Source organism: Perca fluviatilis, chromosome 11 (genome assembly GCF_010015445.1).
Source record: "Perca fluviatilis chromosome 11, GENO_Pfluv_1.0, whole genome shotgun sequence".
NCBI lineage: Eukaryota > Metazoa > Chordata > Actinopteri > Perciformes > Percidae > Perca > Perca fluviatilis.
The window spans coordinates 4,049,756-4,073,544 of record NC_053122.1 but is presented as its reverse complement, the minus strand read 5'-3'; the positions used below and the strand labels follow the sequence as shown (position 1 = coordinate 4,073,544).

The following is a 23,789-nucleotide window of genomic DNA, read 5'->3' as shown; positions in this document are numbered from 1 at the left end:
GTGAGATGAGTTTGATTTTGAGATAGCGGATATTTGGTGATATAGTGACATTCATAGTGCGAGTTGTTTAGTTATATTTTAAATAGATAGATAGATAGATAAAATAATAATAACAGACAATGGAACGTTATGATGTATCCGTAAAACCCAGATTATACATAATGCTACAGCTGAAGCCACAGTGGAAGAGAAAAATACCTCCACTCCGTTTTTGCCCAGAACTCATGATCCCCTAACTTACTGGAAAGAAAGAGCAGTAATCTTTCCTCATTTGTATGTCCTTGCTAAAAAATATCTTTGCATGCCAGCAACAAGTGTCCCTTGTGAGAGGATCTTTCAAAGGCTGGAAATTATCTGTAAAACACGAAGTAGGCTAAGTCCTCCACAGCAGAGAAATAAATATTTTGAATGAAAATCTATAAAAAAGTGAGACATTGTGGCTTGATTTCTTTTATTAATTTCATTTTTATGACCGAAATAGCATTATGCACAGTGAGGAGTCTGCAAGCCTTACAAGCTTCACATATTAGAAAAATTATACAATACAATAATAAATTTTTTATTTTTTAAATGGCTCGTTATCAAGGTTGTTTCAGATCAACACCTGCAAGTGACCACTAGGTGTCATCGTTGAGACGGGTGTCAGATTGTTTCGAAGCCTCAACACAATATGACACATTTGCTCAACTGTTTCACTGTTTCACGAAGCCTCGATCTGCCCACCACTAGTTAACACCCCAGCTATTAGTTCAGGCCTTTTCTAAATCATAACATTTTATTTAAGACATGAACAAATGTAGGTCTAGATAGTCTGTTAATCATTAACTTCCTAGTTTTAAACAACCTTTTACGTTCCTGAGTACCTAGTTGATAATGGTAAAATTACTTAATTTACAAATGGTTAATGCATCATGTAGGAATTATTAAAAAATATACTGATAAACATTTTACTTGGGCTTACTTACTATGGACCAACCATTTACTAACTGCATTTACAAATGCTTTACTGATTAGAATTAATGTAGGAACTATGCTTTAGAAATGATAAACAAATAAATTACTACTAGTTTGTAGATAGTTCATAAAGGGAAAATTATTTAATTTACTAATGGTTTTTGCAATATTTAGAAAGTGTCAAACTTCTATTTATAAACATAATTTTCGAGAGCCTTATTTACTATGAACAAACCATTTATGAGTGTGTATACAAATGCTTTATTCATGAGAATTAACATAGTAGCAGTGCTTTACAAATGATGAACAAAGCATTTAGCAATAGATAGTAACTGGTTTATAATGGCAAAATTATTTCATTTACAAATGGTTGTTTCATTATTTGCTAAGTATAAATCTTCTACTTACAAACATATTTTTCCAAGATAGGCTTATTTACTATGAATAAACCATTTATGACTATGTGAACAAATGCTTTACTGATGATGAGTTATGTAAGAACAGTTAATTAATAATGATGAACAAACCATTAACTAATAGGCTTGTTTACTATGAAAAAACATTTATAACTGTGTGAACAAATACTTTACTCATGATGAACTATGTATGAACAATTAATAAGTAATAATGAACAAACCATTAACTAATAGTTAACTAATGCTTAAGAAATGATGAATTATGGATAGTTATTATAAAGTGCTACCGAATTTAGTTATTCAGACGCACTCTCGGTAAGCAGGGCATGCGGTTGCTTACGGGCCCACACCAATCAGGGGCCGGCATCAGTGGTAGACATTCATTGGGCTCAACGTGCAGCCACTGACCAAGCGGTAGTGAGAACAGGTCATATTAATTTCCTTGTTTCTGTTAGTAAGATGAGACGTGTGTCTGACTCGAACATTTACCGACAAAACTACAGCGAAAGACCGTGCAAAACATTTCAAACCGTCCTGCCAACATGTATACATCTTAACATCAATATGCGTGTCATTTTTCACTCTAAAGTCGCTGAAGCTGCTGCCGTCAATCCTGTCCTGCTGGGCTGTTGCTCCATTTCCCACGACTGACGTGCACACACACACGCACACACACACACACACACAGTGGATGCAGGAAAACCGGAGATGAGCGTACAAGATGACCTAAATTGAGGACAGCTACGCTTGTTATTGTAAGTGCAATGATACGTTAAAGTCCAATAAGTTCTTGATCAAACCATATGAATGTGTGTGTGTGTGGCCAGGAGGAATAACTAACAATGTAAAGATCAACAAGCACTGACGTGACAGATATGTTCAAATTTGATTGATTCAATAAATTATTAAATCCACCAGCCATTTTCATACTATACCAACATTTGCAGCATCCTGAGCCTTTTGGTAAGATTCCTAGAAATCTCAGCCAGAGTAATTAATTAATAGTTATAATTATTATTGTCCCCAAAACAAGTTTCCTTTTATTTTTAAAGAACTATACAAAAGACATTGCAACTTTTATTGTAATTTTTTACAAAAGCTCCGCGAAATCAGGCATATTGGGCCGCAACAATCTCAAAATAGACTGAAATCCTGGAAGGACTGCCCTTGTGTGTTTTTTCATGTGTTATGGTGTGCACTCACCAGTGTTTTTTCGTTGTTGTGGTGGCGTGTAGGCTACTCCTGATTTTGTCAGTCATCTCATCTCTTATATGCAGTGGCGTAAGAGCCAACACACGGGCCCCTAGGCTACCATGAATAGGACAGTATAGGATCATAGAGACACAGCAATTCCTGTTTTTCACCTTTATGAGGCAAACAAAACTGGTTGGTAAAATGTCACTGTGGCAGGTGGATTGCCACAGTGGCTGGTGGTCAAAAATTATAACTTTAGGCCCTGGCCAAGTGGCAAAAAAATAAAAATAAATAAACCATAGGCCAAAACTAAATAAGAAGGCCATAAAGTTCACAATCAAAGTTTTTTACTTTTACTTCTAATCAGAAAATTACTTTTGATACTTAAAGGTGCTCTAAGTGATTTGCGCGCGTTTTTAGGCTACAACATCAAACATCTCCTCACTATCTGCTAGCTGCCTGTCCCCTGAACACACTGTAAAAACATCTCCTTACTATCTGCTAGCTGCCTGTCCCCTGAACACACTGTAAAAACATCTCCTCACTATCTGCTAGCTGCCTGTCCCCTGAACACACTGTAAAAACATCTCCTTACTATCTGCTAGCTGCCTGTCCCCTGAACACACTGTAAAAACATCTCCTCACTATCTGCTAGCTGTCTGTCCCCTGAACACACTGTAAAAACATCTCCTCACTATCTACTAGCTGTCTGTCCCCTGACACACTGTAAAAACATCTCCTCACTATCTGCTAGCTGTCTGTCCCTGAACACACTGTAAAAACATCTCCTTACTATCTGCTAGCTGCCTGTCCCCTGAACACACTGTAAAAACATCTCCTCACTATCTGCTAGCTGTCTGTCCCCTGAACACACTGTAAAAACATCTCCTCACTATCTGCTAGCTGCCTGTCCCCTGAACACACTGTAAAAACATCTCCTCACTATCTGCTAGCTGCCTGTCCCCTGAACACACTGTAAAAACATCTCCTCACTATCTGCTAGCTGTCTGTCCCCTGAACACACTGTAAAAACATCTCCTCACTATCTGCTATAGATATATACACTAAATGTCTCTGAGGTTCTAAGCATGCGTCAAAACCGCCCGCATCTTGGAACAGGGGTCTGAAGATTTCATGCATTCAGCTAAAGATGCCGGACTTTTGTGCCGCTTATTGATATTCGATAGAGGAAATGAAGAAGAAAAAAGTAACATTTAACAGGTGACAATGTGTTTTATGAATTCTAACAGTTGTTAGTATGAATTCTAACAGTTGTCCAATAGGGCTGTCGGCTGTGTATCAACCTGACTTCTGCACAACACACACTGATGGTCCCAACCCCATTAATAAGGGAAAAAACACTAATTAACCCTGACAAGGCACACCTGTGAAGGTAAAACCATTTCAGGTGACTACCTCATGAAGCTCATTGAGAGAACACCAAGGGTTTGCAGCGCTATCAAAAAAGCAAAGGGTGGCTACTTTGAGTAATCTAAAATATAAGACATGTTTTCAGTTATTTCACATTTTTTGTTAAGTACATAATTCCACATGTGTTCATTCATAGTTTTGATGCCTTCAGTGAGCATCTACAATGTAAATAGTCATGAAAATAAAGAAAACACATTGAATGAGAAGGTGTGTCTAAACTTTTGACCTGTTAAGTGACGATCCCAGCACTCTCCAGTAGATGGCGGTGTTAAGTGACGATCCCAGCACTCTCCAGTAGATGGCGGTGTTAAGTGACGATCCCAGCACTCTCCAGTAGATGGCGGTGTTAAGTGACGATCCCAGCACTCTCCAGTAGATGGCGGTGTTAAGTAAACGATCCCAGCACTCTCCAGTAGATGGCGGTAATGCAACACTTATGGATGTCGACTGCTGTTAAACCACATGAAGAAGCCTTGTCAAATGTTAAGAGAAACGGATGGCACCATAGACATAATAGAATCTACTTGATGTTACTCCAGGTAAGTTGATATTATTAGGACTTTGTCGTCAGATACATTTATTGATTTTTTCAGCCTCATTGTTGCAGTGCATTTTACAATTTCCTTTGTGTTGTTATGGTGGCAGTTTGCTCCTTTTATAGCGTGCTAACGGCAAATAGCAATGCTAACTTAGCTCGTTAAAGTCAGGAATTTGCAGTCTGAAATATTAAGGCTGCTCAAACTTGTTAGTGGGTCCAGTTGTAAAGCTAGTGAATATATTTGGTAGGCCTATCATATGAAACTAGATGATCTAAGGAATCAATCGATGATGTTGTAAAGAATTTAAATTTAACATTTGCTGGACATATTGTAACCATGTTATTAGTACAGTAATTGCAACACACTGGGTTAAATACATGCATCTCCTGTAAGACAAAGTGTATGTGCAGTTGTACACTCTGTCAAAAATGATAGTTAAATCACTGAATCTGCCATGTTTTACAGATCCGACTGATAAGATGCTGTCCTGAACATCTGTTTCGAGGTTTACCTGGACCCACAAGACTCTCCTCACAGTATCAATGTATTGTGGGACAGGTGCCGTACTTCTGCCAAGTGATGATGGTCTGAAGACAACACAGCAGCATCAGGAAAGATTCAGTATCCACAGGATGACTTCTTTGACCTGACAACCTACATTACCAGCTGACACATCCTCAGTAGAAAATAAACCCTCGTTTTAGTCTGGGTGAGGACATGATCTGGACTGTTATCTGCTACTCTGTGCATTACGTATACACACTTTATATTTCCATTTCATTGACTATGAATAAAGTGCTTTATTTCTATGCAGGGTTTGGTCATTTTAAGATCAGTAGTAAGGCTCCTTAAGTGTTATATAACATGTTTTTTCACAAAGACGTTTAAACAGGTGATATGTCTGATTTAATGCATGTAGAAGGGTCAAACACTAAGTCCTTTTAACATCCTGACTATAAAAATGTAATCCTTTAAGACAGGTAATAGTGACAGTAAGCAACACAAAACATTTAACAGTTGTATACTTTATTGTTTTGACAGATGACAATATTAATAAAATGAAAGTATTTTGGAAAGGGTATTAAATCTAATCTGCAGCTTGAAAAATATTTCACAGCATAAATATAATGGACCGGATAAAAACAAACAAGTGCAATTCTATTAGTTACTTTGTGAAACAAAAGTCCCTTTCACACAGCCTGATCAATGTCTATGGACAGTACAGTCCTTACAGTAGCAGTTGATACTTTAGTTACTGAGCAGTTGTGAAGTATGACACCTGTGGAGCAATAACTTCCTCCTGATGGTTTCTCATACTTTGAGGAGAGTCTGGTGGGTCCAAGTACACCTCATCAGTGGTCAGTCTGATCAGTAAAACACAGCAGATTCAGTGTTAGATTGAACTAGCCTATCATTTTTTTCATCACGGTGTACAACTGTACATACATTTGGTCTTGAATAAAGAAGCAGTGTAGTGAAGGTGCTAGTTCTGGGTTTATCACCAGGTTCACTCAGGTATGTCAGCCAGAACACCACTTAAGGCAAATATTCCAGAGTATGAAACGAAGAGCTGAGATTTGGTTCTTATTCTGTTTATTTCTTCCTTTTTCTTGTTTGAGTTTGAGTGTGTGTGGTTCCTATAAAGAGAGAAACATAATACAAATGAATAAAGGAAACATACTGTACGTATACACTCATTCCGCCTTAAGCAGTAATATACATTACCAAACATAATATAAACAATAGTCTGAATATTCAATTCAATTAAATTCAATTCAATTTTATTTATAGTATCAAATCATAACAAAAGTTATCTCGAGACACTTTACAGATAGAGTAGGTCTAGACCACACTCTATAATTTCCAAAACCCCAACAATTACAGTAATTCCATCAAGAGCAAGCATTAGCAGTGGCTATCGCGACGGTGGCAAGGAAAAACTCCCTTTTAGGAAGAAACCTCGGCAGACCCAGACTCTTGGTCTGACGGGCCGGTTGGGGGTGTGATGAACAGTGGCGATAATAGTCACATTAAAGGTCACAGTGACCTCGAAGGTTATCGTGGAAGTTCATGTCATAGCAGGGCACATCGTGTCATACTGCAGTCCCCTATACCGGATCCAGACTACTCTGTGCATAGGAACATCACAGCAGGGTGTTGCGGGATGTAGCGTGGCGCTGCAGAGCATGGGTGGATGCAGCGGATGCAGCAGGACGCAGCAGGATCGGCCGGGATTTGCGAGAAAAGCAGAGCATAGCTCCTGCGAAGAAACATAAGGACTCCAGGAGTAAACTCCCCAGAGCTAGATTAGTAAACAAGCAGAGTAAGAGAGCAGCTCAGTGTGTCATAGGAAGGAAACATAGGAATATGGCTATATATCTCAAACTCCAATAATGTAAGCAGAGAAAAATGATTCAAATGCTTATTATATGGGATTCTCAGACATTTCGCCCAGCTGTTAAGTTACCGCTAACGTGAACAACACTTCCGTATGTATGATAACGCCTTAAAGCCTCCAACAACAAAACGGCTGGATGCTTTTTATTTTGAAAACCTAGCAAAGCCTTGCTAGATAAGCCTTGATAGCGGTACAGAAAACAACATTTAACACCACTTACTTCTTATTGTACTCAACCACAAAAGTATTGAACAATCCCAACAACAAGTAGTAAAAGTATAAACATGTTTAAACATGATGTTACATATTTAGACCCGACGGTGATAAACTAGCATGTACAAACGTGGATATAATTAGCACAATGGTCGCGTAGGCGTAGCACCCTTAAACTCCTCCTCCTCTCATGTACATCAAATAGCAGAAATAACAGCTGGTTTAACCAAGAAATACAATATCACGATGCAGCAGATAGCCCATACTTACTATTCTCATTTACGCGCACTCTGAAGAAAAGGTGCCACTCACAACTACAATCCAACTGACCGACTAACTGTATCATACTGCTTATTAACTGTCACGTCAGCTAGCTATAATATAGCTACCAACCAGCACACACGCTACTACCTGTTAACAGCAATGAATAAACGGGAGTAAACGTGAAACATAAAACACAATATGATCAACTGTACTAAATAATAGCAACACTAACATAACTTTGTGCTTAATAATATTACAGACTGCCATACAAAGACCAAGCAAGCCCATGTTACAAGCCTGACTTTAACGGGCTAGCTAGCTAGCTAAATCAGTATCGCTGTTAAAGCTGTACAAGAGACTGAATGTTAGCACACTCTAAAAGTAGCAAACTGTCACTGCCACCATAACAACACAAAGCGAATTGTAAATGCAGTACAACAATGATGCTGAAAACATGAATGTAATTTATCTGACGACAAAGTCCTAATAATATCAACTTACCTGGAGGAACATCAAGTAGATTTTGCGAACGGTGTAGCTAGGCTTCTTCACAACTTTCATTTATTTTACATTTTAAAAGTAAAAAAACATGTCATTCTTAGTTCTTCTGGGTGTATAGAAACCCCCAAAATAATAAGCTCCCTCATTTGATATAACTTACCTGGAAAAAACAACATTATACACATTATATGAAACCCAAATATAATAATGATTGTAGTTATTTACCATAGGTTTTCTTTTGCCCAAATGTTAAAAGTAAGAAATTGCTCCTCTTCATTTAAAATTAAAAAAAATGTGTTCAGTTTAAATCTGAAGGAAACGTCTATGTACTATAGTCGGTAAAGTGTATATTACTTTACTGACTATACTACGAAGACGTGTCCATGACATTTACATTTTTTTAAATTTTTGTTTTTGTGGAAATTTTCCTTCAAATTTTCTCAAAAACTTTACAGTAAAATCACATTAAATTTGACATGGTCATAGTCACGGTCACTCTGAACAGGACTGTATAAGTGTACATTTCATGTTGTCATCAGATGTTGATTTTAATGACACTAAATATTAGTACAAAGTATCACCTTCATATTACCTCAACTGAACCTTAACACACACACACACACACACACACACCATCCGTTCAATTCACTTCTTCATCAGGATTCATATACAAAAAAAGAATACAATATAAATATAAAAAAACATTAATTCAAACATAACGGTAACATCAACAATATTTTATAGCATATATAAGTTACCATAGGTAGTAAAGTGTGTATGTTGTCAAATGTCACAACAAATACACATCTTTAAATGTTTTTCATAACCTGTTTATGACAGATAATGTCATTTTTCTTGGGAGGACAGTCTCTCAAAATGTCAGATGATTATTATCATCCAGCTAGTCTGGCTCAACGGACATACATTGCTGGAATAAAGCAGCAGGTGTTCCTCCCCTTCTTCTTCTCTTCTCTATTTCTCTTTTGCAACGCCACCGTTGCTGCATCCCGAGCTTAGGGCCGCCCAGGACTGTTGTGATTGGTTTGAAGCAGGAGTTCTCAAAAGTCTAGACCAAGGTCCACATCGGGACCAAGTCAATCCAGACCCAGCTCATACCTCACATACAATACCTTCTGAAGTGTTTCTACTTGTAAATACATATGCTATTGTGCCTTGGACCATAACCAATAGTGAAATTGATGAGTAAACATAATGCCTAAACCTCAATCCAACCTGAGAAAGCAAACGGTACTATCCAATCAGAGGCAGAGTAGGGCGGGTCATGTCTTCTCCATCCTAGGGAACGCAAATTTGACCCCAAGAAAGCTGAGCTCAAAAGCATCTTCTCGAACACATGCTCCATAAATTCCACGATGAACGTAAGTTTAGAACTTTGTTCTTCCAGATGTGTCTTTACTGTTCAGGATCTGAGATCCTCAGCTCGTCAGTCTTGGGGGTCAACGGTCACGTGGATCTGCTCACAAAGCTCCGCTTCCTCAGGACTCAACTGATGTCGTATGTCCCAATCAGGTGTCTGCAACAGTGGACAGATTGAAAGTTGTATCACACATGTAATCTGTGCTATATAACATACATTAATATACTGAGTATTACAGATTAAGAGTTAAACTGGTGTCCGTCTCATTGAGTGAAATCTGTTGAGGATCTCAGGTTCTGATAGATTATTGGTAAATGTTTTAGTATCTGTTAAAACATGAGTAAAGCTTTATTTCCGCATAAGAATTTTGTCACAACTACAGAAAACAATAAATCATAACACTGACAGGTATAAATCATGTCCTAATAAGTGAAGATAAGGAAGCACATGTCAAGTTCCCAATTTAAAAACCAATGATATCCTTTACTCCAAGACAAAAACAAGACCTGGGATATCAAAATATATGTTGTGTTATCTTCCTGTCGACCATGCAACTTTTAGTTTTTCTGGGTCAAAATTTAAAATTCAAACTTTTTTTTTTTGGCCGTCACTATGGCTTTGGTCGTCTCTTTTTGACACTTTTGTTGCTTTTCCTGATGTTTTGTGTCACTTTTCCCGGTGTTTTTGTCACTTTTTCAACGTTCCTTAATTAGAATTTTTTTCAAATGCTATAAAATTTAATAAAATGTCAAAATTCAGTTAAAGTAGTGGTAAATATCATTTATTTTACTTGTAAAACCATCCACGTTATTATTTTTGACAATTTGGTTGAAAGAAACCCACATTTGTGATGTAGAAGCTTTTTGAAAATGGGTCAAATTTGACCCAAGGACAACAGGAGGGTTAAAGACAAATGCAGACACATTACAACTGTTAAAACTGTAAACACACACACACACACACACACACATTAAGACAATTACAAAAAGTAATTAAAACTGTAATGTTGTCACGTTGCTGACCTCTGGCATGTTTTATGTTCATTTTATTTTATGACTTTTTTGTTTTTCCACTTTTCTTTCATGTATATTTCTGTATTCTGTATTCCTGTTTTTACGTCTACTAAAAATGAGCAATGTATTACCGTAGTTTCACATGATTGTAATGCATACTGAGTTTGAATAAAATGTTTAAAAAAGGCTTTACATTCTTTTTTTTATTTCTTTTTTTACTGACTTTACATACATAGTAGGCCTAATTATGTCATGTCTGTTATGTAGTTTGCATTTAAAAAATCTTAAATCCCCTTTTTAAACTGAATCACAACATATTCTCAATGAACTTCTTTAATTTGTAGGATATTTTAACAACCAGTAAGTGCATTTCTACTATGAAAAACATGATGAAACATGATTGTATGATTGTGATTTGATCTATATTTATTTTTATATGAGTGGGACTGACCAATGAGTGGGGCAGCGTCTCTTTTCTGAAATACGTTTGGCAGACACCTGGACGGCAGTGGAGGACGGACCAGAACACAGCGGACAGGAGGCTGGCCGTGACGATGACAGTCACAGTCACAGTGGTCGGCTTCTTCCAGGCAGCGGCTGGACCTGGAAGGGAAGAAACTTTCAGTTCTCTTGTTTCAACATTGGGGGGCGACACGTTGTAACGTTGTAACCGGGGGTCTGGGAGATCCTTCCCCGGACATTTTTAAGCGTGAAAACATAAATAAATTTTTTTATGCAACAATTTATGGTGCAAATGTCTATTTATGTAAAGAAAAAATATTATTCTCCTGTAATGTAATTGTGTTACTTAAGTAGTAAGTATAAGTGTGTGTGTGTTTGCCTATTTGCGTGTGTGTGTTTGTGTGTGTTAGTGTGTGTGTGTGTGTGTGTGTGTGTGTGTGTGTTTGCGTGTGTGTGTGTGTGTGCGTGTGTGTTTGTGTGTGTGTGTGTGTATACCTGTGATGGAGACACACTGGGCATCAGTGCTACTGCTGCAAAGGTGAGTGTAGAGGACTATGTGCGCTTTGACGCAGTACACCACTCCGTCCTGCAGGGCGGGGACATGCAGCGGCGTCTGCTCAGCTGGTATCAGGTACACATCAGCCTGAGAGACAGAGAGAGAGAGAGAGAGAGAGAGAGAGAAGAGAGATGTTGACATTTGGCATGTCATTTTTTATAAGCCATTACAGGTTTACCACCCTCCATGTATTGTATACAAGATTTTATTTTGTTTCCTCAAGTTGATTTGTATTCATGTGTGTGAAACAAACAAACATAACATGTAAATCCTCAACAGCTAAAAACTAAATGCATCAATGGATCAGACAAGGGGAAAGTAACAAAATCATCCTGTTTTAACCTCAATTTGTTCTAATGAAGAATTCGTATATATCGAAAGAAGAATAAGTTAAGGAGAAAACACATTATACCTAATTTTTGAGTTAAAAGAAATGATGCCTTGTTTTGCATAATAATTAAGATCAGAGGATATTGAGTGAATCACAGACTGCTATCCGTCAAAGTTTAGTCAGGAGAAAATTGAATAAAACACCAAAAATTCAATGATTTTACCTGCAAAGATTGTTGTATTGAATTCATCCATGTTATTTTTGGGCAATTCAGTAAAAACATATTTCTGATACAAAAAACAACACATTAACAGGGTTAACTTGTGGTTTTGGTGCATGACAGTCACTTTATGCTGTCATGTGACCAGCGAGCAATCGCCGTAATTTCATAGGACATCATACGAACCCGTTCCATGAGAATGCATTGAACTGAAAGAAGGTAAGAACTACAGACAAACGATATAAGAAAGGAAAGCAGGGGGAAAAAAGGGGGATAGACAAAACGAGGAAAAAGATGGAAAGAGGACCATTGACGATAAAGGACAGAAAGAAAAGGGATAAAGTGAAGTAACCTCTGACCTGCAGCTCGTCGCCTCTCTTCCACACCGTCACGCTGACAGCGGCAGTGAGAGGAAGCGCGTTGAACGTCACCTGAAGGGCATCGCCCACCGCCGTCACCACCATGTCCGGCGCCGTCAGGTCCGCTGTCGGCACAAGACTCATATTCAGTCATTCAATCAATTTTTAAAAACCTTTACATGTTGTGAAAGACAGGGATGTGCACAAATATTTTGGGAGGCAACAAAAGGCCAACCCTACGCTCCCTGGAGTCCAGGGATGCACCGAATCCAGGATTTGGCTTCGGATTCGGCTGAATATTGAGCTTTTTGACGGGGTTTGGATTCAGCCAAACCTTCGAATTGTTTTTCAGCAAACCGAACCCTACGCTTGCATTCGGCGCGCTACCCTGGTCGCTGTTATGATGGCGCCGTTGATTACGGGAAGGTGTTTACGTAGGTGGAGCGTTCAATGCAGCAGGCTGTGAGAAAGTGGAAATGGAACTGGTGAGCAGAAAAAGTTGTTGTTTGGCAGTACTTTCAGTCAAAAGAAGACCATTCAAGTCCAGCTACACTTTCAATTAGCAATGCTGATTGGTCTGGTGGTGGCGAGGACCCTAAACTATACACAACATGGCCGCTGTTACAACATCTGGTACGAAACATCTGAAAGAATATGAGTTGTGCACGAAGGAATCTCCAGACAGCAGCCAGAATGCAGCAACTTCAGTTATGGCAAAGGAAGGACAGTCACAGGTAAAAACTGGAAGTAGGATTCGGTGCATCACTACTCTTAACATAGCGTATGGATGAGGTCGTAGATTGAACACAGACCCATAAATCAGTCTTAACTTTTCTCCTAATATATCTTTTTTTGTAATTACAACAGATTACCTCATAATTACGAGGAAAAGTGTATATCTTTTCTTTTCCTTTGTGAATGCAATGTATTTCCGTACAAAATGTATGTAACTTCTGAGCAGCTTCACTGACTGAAAACAATTATATACATCTCGCATTGCCAGACCTTCCTCCACAGCGCTGCTGAGGAAGGTCTGGCTAGTCCACGCAGCATTCCTGGATGGGAGAAAAACGTGCTCTGGTTTATTGGCATTTCTTTAAACCAATCACAATCCGTCTTTGGCGGGGCTAAGCTCTGGACGGAGCCTCTAGAAAATAGTCTCGGGAAGCAACATGTGTACGTTCAAAAGTAGTTTTAGTCGTGCAACAGAAAACTCAGATTGGACAGATAGTCTAGCTAGCTGTCTGGATTTACCCTGCAGAGATCTGAGGCAATATGCAGTTAACCATAGTCCTCAGAAATCTACCGGACATCCGGCCTAAATGAAGGACATCCTACGGCCATTAGATCCAAAACACAGACAACACACACAGAGGCAGATAGTAGTTAGAGATGTTTATTTGAACAGTCAATCTTAATTGTGCGAAGAGGGGGAGTTTGGGCAGTGTAGCTTCTGGATGGTAATGAAGCGCGAGGCAGGCAGGCAGTGAGGAATCCAGGGCAGAACTGAGATTCGGGGCAGGCAGTCTGAGAGAGTCCAGTCTTGACTCACCGACAGAAACTCAGAGGGGATGTGAGTGAGCAGTGCAGGGTGGAAGACGGCAGCTCAGCAGAAAGCGGCAGAGCAAGGCTCGACAGGGCTCAGCAGGGAGCACAGGTAAGTTGCAGGTAAGCAGCAGTTTCAGAGCAGGCTCTCAAGAGTGGTTTAACAATCTGGCACTGAAGAGGTGAACAGCCCGGGTAGATATATACTGCAGAGGTGATGAATGGAATGAGTTGCAGCTGTGTGGAAACTGCAGAAGTGAATGGCCACACCCCTTGACCTAGATCCTCATAGCCACGACTCTCGCAGCCTCAGGTGCAGATGAACACAGACAGAGACAACAGGGGAAAAGGGGAAAAGGACCACACACAGGAAGGGAGAACACTGCCAACCCATAACACCTACGGAATTTCTGGCGACCCCTGAACAATCCCAGAAAAGAAACGTCGTCGATGTAGACTATGACAACATGACTGGCTAACACATGTATGATTCTGTCATAAGCTTGTAAATAATGGAAGTACAAAGAGAGCTGTCTAAATATCTGGATTATTTGACCAACCCTTTTCTGTCCGTCACCATGTAACTATCTAGTACAGGCCTCATGATGTAGCCTTTATGTTTCATATATATATAACTATATACTATATAACGTTTGGACACACTTCCTATTCAACCCTTGTGTTGTTGACCATGCAACTTTCTGTTTTTCCTCGTCAAAATATAAACTTTTTTCAACATTTTGGACGTCTTTTTCGACACTTTTATGTTTTTGACACTTTTTCCCAACGTTTTTTTCAGCACCTTTTGACGTTTTTGTGTGTTTTTTCCCCACGTTTTTGAAGCTTTTCCCGACATTTTTTCCACCTTCTTTTATTAACAAAAAAATTCAAATGCTATGAAATTGAATAAAACTTGTGAAGAGCATTGTAGGGAGCCATCCACGTTATTTCTTTCGAAAATGTCGTTGGAAAAAAACAAAATTTCTGATATAGAAACTTTTTAAAAATCAGTCAAATTTGACCCGAGGACAACAGGAGAGTTAAGATGACGTAGTATTATTATTATTATTTCAGATAATAAAAGGAGAGTTAAGTGAATGAGAAAGCGTGTCCAAAGTTTTGACTGGTACTGTTAATATTTAATTTCACACGTGAGGAAGTGTGTTTCTGTCGGCGTCTTACTGTGTCTGCGGTTGAACGGTGGGCTGAGCTGGGTCCAGGGCGACAGCTGGGAACCGCGCTGTGCTCTGACGCGGATGTTGTAGTCAGCGTCGGAGCCCAGGTCAAAGGTCAGGTCGCAGTGAGTCTGAGGAGTCAGCTGACACTCGGAAGCGTTCACCCAGCTACCGTTCTTCACCGTCAGCTCAAACTCCCTGCAGCACCAAGAGAAAAAGAGGACAGGTTGACACTTTTTTGACATTTTTTACCCTTTTTTCTTTGACACTTTTTAACGTATTATGTAACTCTTTTCGAAAAAACTTTTTTATGTATGCTTTTCTTGATTCCTTAAATTATTATAATTTTTTTTTACATTTTGTTATGTTTAATTTCGCCTTTTTGAGGCCTTTAACATTTTTTGTTATGCTTGTGAAGGCACTGTCAATGCTTTCGGAGCTTTTTTGTGACAGTTTCAAACATTTTTTGACGCTTTTAACGTTGTTTATGTTTTTTTTTTACATTCTTTTTTTTTTACATTTTGATGATTTTTCACATTTATTTATTTATTCATTCATTCATTCATAACATGCATGAATGAAAAAAAAAGAACAGGAAGAAGAAAAAATCTTATGGTACCTGTCACTTATTTGTGCACATCAAAAAAGACAATAAAACAGCTGCTTCATGAGTGGATCAACCCCAATCCTCACCCCAAACACCAAAAATTATTAATACTATCTATCTTTACATTTAATTATCATCATTTTTTTCAACTCTTTTTTTGGAAGTTTTTGAAGCTTTTCTAACGTTTTCTTTGACGTATTACACCAAGAGACACACAGAGAGTTTTAAACCCAAATTCTGCTTTTACATTCCATGTTTTCAGTTTAGTTTGTCTGTCTGTCAGACTTGAAGGTATGTAGCACGGGTCAAGGAAGAGCCTATTAGATTTTGCAGCGGATACGCAAATTATCTTTCACTCTTTTTCACTTTTGTTACCTTTGCGAGATAGGGCATTTTGTGCTGCATTCATGTGGTGTAAGAATAATCAGAATAATGACTTGCTGAATGGGAAATCTCACCCTGCATTAACCCTTGTGTTGTCCTCCTTCTGTTTTGTCTGTAAAGTATAAATTATCACCACATTCTGTGTTACATCTTCTTAGACAATTTTATTCCAACTTATTACCACTAGTGTTACACTTATTTCTGGAATTCATGGTCAATAAACCTCAATAATATTAACTTACCTTACTTAACTTATTAATATACTTACTTTCTGAGTTAAAAAAAGCACAAATTATGAGTTATTTTGACTAAAAATTAAAATCAGACAGTTGAGTGGATCACAGACTGGTCTATGTCAACGTTTAGTCAGGAAACTGTTTTGAAACCATTTCAATTTCTTTTCAAATGCTATGAAGTTGAATAAAACCCAAAGAGAGTAATGATCAGAGCCTTCATTTTACTTGCAAAAAGCGTCCATGTTATTTTTGAATCAATTTGGTTTTAAGTAACCTATATTTCTGATACCAAAACTTTGAAAATGGGTCAAATTTGACCCAAGGACAAAAGGAGGGTTAACATTTTGAGATAGGACATAATATGGCTGAGGGCTACACTCTCAGAGTGCCATTCTAGCTTCTCATCTTGGGTTGTGTAATGTGAAACTGAAAATATTTGCCGTTTCTCCAGAAAGATAATTATCCAAACTCCCTGCATGCCTCTGACTCACTGAAGCTACGTATTCTCTTTGTGTTTTGATTTTGTTTTGCATCCAGATTAATTAAAAACCGCATTGAGAATGTAATTAGGTGTAAACATGAGTCAGCTCTTTGGCCTGTGGACAGGTGCAGCCTACCTGTTGGGTGACATTTATCACTGTTTACTAATTACGTTTCAGTGGTTCCTTTCGCCACTTTTATAAAATATCCCCAAAAACAACAGGCTTCCTTCCACATGTTGTCAGTTTTACAGTAACGTAAACTTTGTTTGTTGTAAAAACTTCTGCCCTGATTTTAATAAAACTTGGTGGCTTTAAGTGAAAATTTGCAAAATGTCATGACGCTGTGATCGCGCTGCATTCATGTTGTGTCAAAATATTGTTAAAAAGTAGTACATACAGTAAAGTAGGACATGGTATCGGCGGGGGTCTGCGCTTTCAGAGTGCAGTTCTACTTACGAGTGTTTCTTCTCATCTTGTAGTAAAACCGAGAAGTGGAATGTAACTAAGTACATTTACTCCGGTACTATACTTGAGTCCAAATGTTGAGGTATTTGTACTTTACTTGAGTCTTTTCTTTTCATGCCACTTTCTACTTCTACTCCGCTACATTTCAGAGAGAAATATTGTACTTTTTACTCCACTACATTCATCTGTTCCAGCTTTAGTTACTAGTTACTTTAGTTACTCTGCTACATTCATCTGTTCCAGCTTTAGTTACTAGTTACTTTAGTTACTAGTTACTTTAGTTACTCTGCTACATTCATCTGTTCCAGCTTTAGTTACTAGTTACTTTAGTTACTCTGCTACATTCATCTGTTCCAGCTTTAGTTACTAGTTACTTTAGTTACTAGTTACTTTAGTTACTCTGCTACATTCATCTGTTCCAGCTTTAGTTACTAGTTACTTTAGTTACTAGTTACTTTAGTTACTCTGCTACATTCATCTGTTACAGCTTTAGTTACTAGTTACTTTAGTTACTAGTTACTTTACACATTAAGATTCCTGCACACAGAACACATGTAGTTTATAAAATCTGATGTTTGATTCTAAAGTAAACTAGCCGACAATATAACGGCTACAAGTCACGCTGAGATGATGAGACCATTAAACACACAACTGTGTGTGTGTGTGTGTGTATATGTGTGTGTGTGTGTGTGTGTGTATGTGTGTGTGTGTGTGTATGTGTGTGTGTGTGTAGACCATTAAACATACAACTAGTTGAGAGTTCTTTACTTTTAATACTTTAACTACATTTTCCTGATAATACTTACAGACTTTTACTGAAGTTACATTTTCAATGCAGGACTTTAACTTGTAACAGTGTTTTTACAGTGCGGTGTTAGTACTTGTACTGCAGTAAAGGATCGGACTACTACTTCCAGCGCTGATAAAATGTAGAACAGGTTACGAGGCAGCGGGGACACTGAACTGTGCTCAGCTCATAACAAACAGAGGAGAGTTTGGAAGACTTCACAGCAGCCGCAGGAATGTTCCTGTGAGTTAATTAAGGTGACTTCTCTGTGATTGACAGCTGGCACAACGCACGAGCCCAATGTAGAAACTAAAGTGTCTAAAGTTAAGTTATGTTGTTATGACCACACAGACACACACACAAAAAAAAAAGGGTGTTTTTTTTTTTGTCCTGATGGATTTGTTTATCTCTCTTTAACCTGCAGGTATCAGCTGTTTCTCTTCACTATAGTCAGTTTGGTTTATTCGTTTCTGAATATACTCACTTTACTGCAATTATTATTACAAATACATTGCAAACTATTGAAAACAAAACACAACATGACCACAAAGAGACACAGAAAGACACAACATGACTACAAAGAGACTTAAATGCTTTCACAAAAACATCTTCACCTGCAATATGTCACTCAAAGAAACACCAACCCACATCTACAACGGAGACCCAGAATCACCTCTAAGACACACGTGAAGACCACAAAGAGACACAAAGATCGCAAAAAAACACAAACAAACTCCAAAACTTTAAAATGCTGGGACTACTTCCAACGGTGAATTAATTAAAGTATCTGTGGCAGCAGGATGGTGTGTGTGTGTGTGTGTGTGAGTGTGAGTGTCTGTCTGTGTGTGTGTATGTGTGTGTGTGTATGTATGTGCGTGCGTGTGTGTGTGTGTATGTGCTTTTATGTGTGCGTGCGTGCGTGCGTGCGTGCGTGTGTGTGTGTGTGTGCTTGTGTGATGTTGTCAGTAAAGTGTTTCATGCTTATACCATGGTCTGGGTGAATACTCGATTCTGATTGGCTGCAGGGTGTCCATAAAAAAGGAGTTCCGGTGAAACTGATTGTTTACTGTTCTAAATTAATGCGCTACATTAAAACAAAATGTGATTCTGTTATTTCCAACACTGCGTAGTGCTTCAGTGTCCTCTGAACACCACAGGATGGCGCTAACACACACGCTGCAGGAAGTACGTTGCACTGCTCCTCTGAACTGACTTTGTTTCACAGTGAATTACGTTATCTCACATCCCGTTCACTGTTCAGGTCGCTACGGTAACGTTACACATCGCGGATAAAATTATTTGTAAAAGTCTTTATGTTGTTCTGGGGACAATGACGCTAGCTTGTCTTAATGTTAAACATACTGTCACATTATTATTATTTTTACTGATTGCCAACTGTACACAATGTTATTGACTTTGGATCTTGCTATCATAGCTTTAGCATAGCGTTAGCTTTCTGGCTCGGAGCCGAGCTGAAGGGTTCTACGAGCTGAGCGGACTATAAATATCCCCCCGCTGCTAAGGGTGGCAAGTCATATCTAAGGTCCGTTCTAATCCCTGGAGTAGGGAATAACGTTTGCATTGCATAAGAACCTTATGGGATGGGAGTGATTGTTCCAGGTATTAGTCAAACCCTCAGGCGTAACCAGGGAAACACAGTTATTGTTTGGAAAAACTTAAGATTTCGATTGTAAAACATATTAAAATATGAATTAATGTTTAAAAGAAAAAATACTTGGCAGTTGACCATGGTATAAGCGGGTTAATGCCCGACGAGGTGTCCATTGTCAGGTATTAATGGACGACAGCGAGGTGTGAACTGTCTGACACGCAGGATGGATGCCAGCCGAACTTAGCCCCGCCCACAATATTTGAGGTCTTGAAGTTCGGTCTGGACTTGATCCGTTGTGGAGCAACTATGCTCAAACCAGAGCTGTTTGGACCAATCACATTGTCAGGGCGGGCTTTTTACGATGTAACAGAATCAACCACATCACCAAAGAGCGCTTGGGTTGAATTAATTTACAACAAAGATGGCTGCTGCTGGAGAATTGAGATGTGTAGATTCCTCCATCACGTCTCTTATAGAAGATATCGACAGCGCATTATTATTATTATTGATCGTTTACACTCATCTTCTTCTTCTACTTCTTCTAGTGTGCGTGCAGTTGTGTTCTGTTGACAACTATGCAACGCTCAACATATGTCACATACTCCGTTGTTCTGATTGGTTGTAGGTCTATCTGTTGCCCTGATTGGTTGTAGGTCTATCTGTTGCCCTGATTGGTTGTATGTCTATCCAATTGAGTGCAGAGGCATTTTCATTCCTGGTTCGGTTGAAACACGCCCCATAATCACAGCCCAATGGAGCAGTATCAGACTTGTATTCTGACTAGAATCTGAGTAGGACCAGGTCAGGCTAATAACTTACCCCTGGAACTGCACGGAGTAAAACACAGCGGTGTGGCCGGCAGCCTGCGGGGGGCGCCACCTCAGTATGTGTCTCATGTTTACAGACTCCATGTAAACACTGTCGGGAGCCGGCAGCATCCAGACACCTGCAGACATACAGAGATCAAGTTTACATCTCAGACATCAGCTTTTATTAGTGTGTCGTTAGGAAGCAGAGTGAATGAGCTGAGGGGATGAATTCAAGTTAATAATCAGGATATTTAATTCAATTAAAACTATTTCTTTATAGCTTTATGCTTCTGCAAAGATAGGCCAATAAGTGGAGACAATGCAGGTAAATATGGAAAATATTTCACAGATATCAGCATGAAAGTACATTTTCAGAACAGAAATGTGAACATTTGATAAAACAAGGTCCATAATTACAATAATTAGACAGCTGACAGTAAAAGTGTGTGTGTGTGTGTATGTGTGTGTGTGTGTGTGTGTGTGTGTGTGTGTGTGTGTGTGTGTATGTGTGTAAAAGTTAAAGGTGTCTATAACCACAGAGGCTATCGTGCCTTCAAACAGAGATTATGTAGAGATGTGAGGAAACAACCAGCTGTAAGTGTGTGTGTGTGTTTGCGTATGTGTGTGCTGACTTTACAGGTATCTATAACCACAGAGGCTGTCGTGCCTTCAAACAGAGATTATGTAGAGATGTGAGGAAACCACCAGTGATAAGTGTGTGTGTGTGTGTGTGTGTGTGTGTGTGTGTGTGTGTGTGTGTGTGTGTGTGTATGTGTGTAAAAGTTAAACTCACAGTTTGCACCGTTCAGCAGGAACATGGTCAGCAGCAGACTCAGAGAGCGTCTCGGTCTCATCACCAGAGAGTTTGTCTCTAGAACCTAAAGTAGGAAATTCATCTGCTCACGTCAGCTCCAACATGTCCCAGTCACACCAACAACCTGCATGCAAACTGATCCACAATACAACACATATAACAACAACATGTAACCCGCATACACACACACACACACGCACATACATTCACACGCATACACACGCATACACACGCATGCACACACATGCACACACACACACACACACACACACACACACACACACACACTCTTGGCCGCCAAAAAAAAGGGACACTTCTTTTCCTTTCTGCATTTTTTTAACGCAATTAATTTTTTAAGCTGCACTACATGGATGTAACGAGACACTCAACTCACGATGCGATTTTCTTTCAACAGAATGAGCTGCAGACAAATGACTGAAAAATATTCCTTTATTTCTATAAACTGTGCAAAATAAACAGATGTCCTCTTATAACAAAAGTGACACTGAAACTGTATTTTATCTTAAATAACAAATCCCACATCAAAGTCACTAAATAAATAGAAAGTAATCTCTTTAAGTGAATAAACTAAAAAGACATAGTGACGTCTGAAGTCAAACAAGTTCAATTTAAAGTAGAGTGTAAGTAATATTGTATTGTATATTGTAAGTAAGTTGTAATCTTACGCTGTACTGTAACTTTTATTTCTGTATTCCGTACATGTCTTATTCTATTTTAGCTGTTTTTATTCTCTTTAACAGATGTGTTTAACTGCTCATTAATGTTTTATGTAAAGCACGGTGAATTGCCTTGTTGCTGAAACGTTTTATAGAAATATAGCTGCCTTACCTTTCATGCAGTGCACATTTCTGGATGCATCATTAGGTAATCCAAGATGTGTATTAAAAAGCTTTAAATCCAGTGTGAAAAAGACGATAATATCCCAGTTAATCTTTCCAGTTAAGATCCACACGATTCAGAGTCTGAGGCTTCTGTCAGAGCGGAGAAGAAAAAGAAGAAGCAGTTTGGTGTGTGAAAAAAAGCAGAAGTTATGTGAGCATGGCTGCGATCTGTCCGCAGTCTCCAGAGAAAAGCTGGTGTGTCGGGATGCTGAGGCTGCAGAGCCGGTTCAACTTGTTCTCAGTTGCCTCAGGGCGTCAGATGTCAACGTTAACTTAGAAGTTAAAGTCACGACAACTCTATAGTTCCTATTGAGCTGCTGAGCCAGGGGCCCTCCTGGCCTTCACCTGCTAAATGTTACTCGAAGAGACATGAACTAACATGAAGAGATGCACAACATCCATAGCACACAACATGACCATGAAGAGTTATAAAACGACCACAAAAAAAGAAAAATAACTGCAAAGAGACACAGAATAAGTACAAATAGAAACAAAACAAATACAAAGAGACACAACACATGAAGATCACTAAAAGACAAAATGACCACAAGAGACACAAAACAGCTACAAACAGATACCATAGGACCACAAAGAGACAAAAAGAGACACAAAACAGATACAAAGAGACACCATAGGACCACAAAGAGACACAGAGAGACACAAAAGAGACACAAAGAGACACAAAACAGCTACAGAGATACCATAGCACCACAAAGAGGTACAAAGAGACACAAAACAGCTAAAAAGAGATACACAACAGCTACAAAGAGACCATAGGACCACAAAGAGACACAAAACAGATACAAAGAGATGCAAAAGGACCACAAATAGACACAAAGAGACACAAAGAGACACAAAACAGCTACAACGAGATATCATAGCACCACAAAGAGAGACAAAACAGCTACAAAGAGACACCATAGGACCACAAAGAGACACAAAACAGATACGAAGAGACACAAAAGGACTGCAGCTGCCTTTAGATTTCAGATGTGCTTTAAATCTAGGCTTTACTAAAGACACATTTTTACTCACTGGTCTTTTTAATACTCTAATCTCTCAATCTGATATCATCATGTCTATATTTCTGTATTTGGGAATTGCTGCTTGTTGTCGTTGGGATGTTCTTTTTGTGTTTTCTTTCTAGTTATTTATTGTTTTATTTTTACATTTCTATTTTCTTTTATACAGCACTTTGGTCAGCCGAAGCTGTGTTTAAATGTGCTCTAGAAACAAACTTTACTTACTTACTTATTTAAATTTATTGTAAGGAACATTTTACATACCGAGAGATATGTTGCTTATAATAATTAAAATCAGAAAAAAGTGGTTCCCAAGTTTTATTGTTGATTTATAACCTTCATTAAACAGACAATTGATTTTAGAGTGATATAGACCAAGGTATAATAACAAGTGTGTAACACTGACAACACTGCAAGATACAACAATTATAGCTTCAGATTACAGATTCCTTCACATATAATATAAAAAATCACGTCATCTTTTGATACAAAACATCATTACAGAAACACAAGATCAAATGGTAAAGGTGAAATTATTTGAAGAAAGAAAAAACCTTAGGTGACAGTGATGTTAAAACGTTAGTTACCAACATGTTAAAAAAATATTCTGCCAGTTTGGACACAGATACTGATACAGATATACAGAGAAATATGATTCCTAATTATAGCAGTTGGAATGATGAACAGAGGCAGTTATAGTAACAAAGACAGTTGAACTAT

General features: G+C 38.5%; 1 protein-coding gene across 1 annotated transcript; it reads right to left on the bottom strand.

Moving 5' to 3' along the window:
* Positions 1-8,523: 8,523 nt before the first annotated feature.
* crfb16 (cytokine receptor family member B16) lies at positions 8,524-22,225 on the bottom strand. Its single transcript, XM_039816306.1, has 8 exons — positions 21,995-22,225; positions 21,125-21,280; positions 20,342-20,468; positions 14,957-15,147; positions 12,230-12,354; positions 11,259-11,406; positions 10,753-10,904; positions 8,524-9,444 (listed from the first exon to the last, which is right to left on the bottom strand). The coding sequence occupies exons 2-8, from the start codon at positions 21,183-21,185 to the stop codon at positions 9,355-9,357; spliced, it is 894 nt and encodes a 297-aa protein (XP_039672240.1). The 5' UTR covers positions 21,186-21,280; positions 21,995-22,225; the 3' UTR covers positions 8,524-9,354.
* Positions 22,226-23,789: the final 1,564 nt, after the last annotated feature.

Excerpts from the sequence above, each read along its gene's own strand:
- crfb16 (XM_039816306.1), bottom strand. The coding sequence starts at position 21,185 with ATGAGACCGAGACGCTCTCTGAGTCTGCTGCTGACCATGTTCCTGCTG. Across the intron at positions 20,469-21,124 it reads CCTGCTGAACGGTGCAAACT|GTGTCTGGATGCTGCCGGCT; the intron begins GTGAGTTTAACT and ends GTATGTCTGCAG. Across the intron at positions 11,407-12,229 it reads AGAGAGGCGACGAGCTGCAG|GCTGATGTGTACCTGATACC; the intron begins GTCAGAGGTTAC and ends TCTGTCTCTCAG.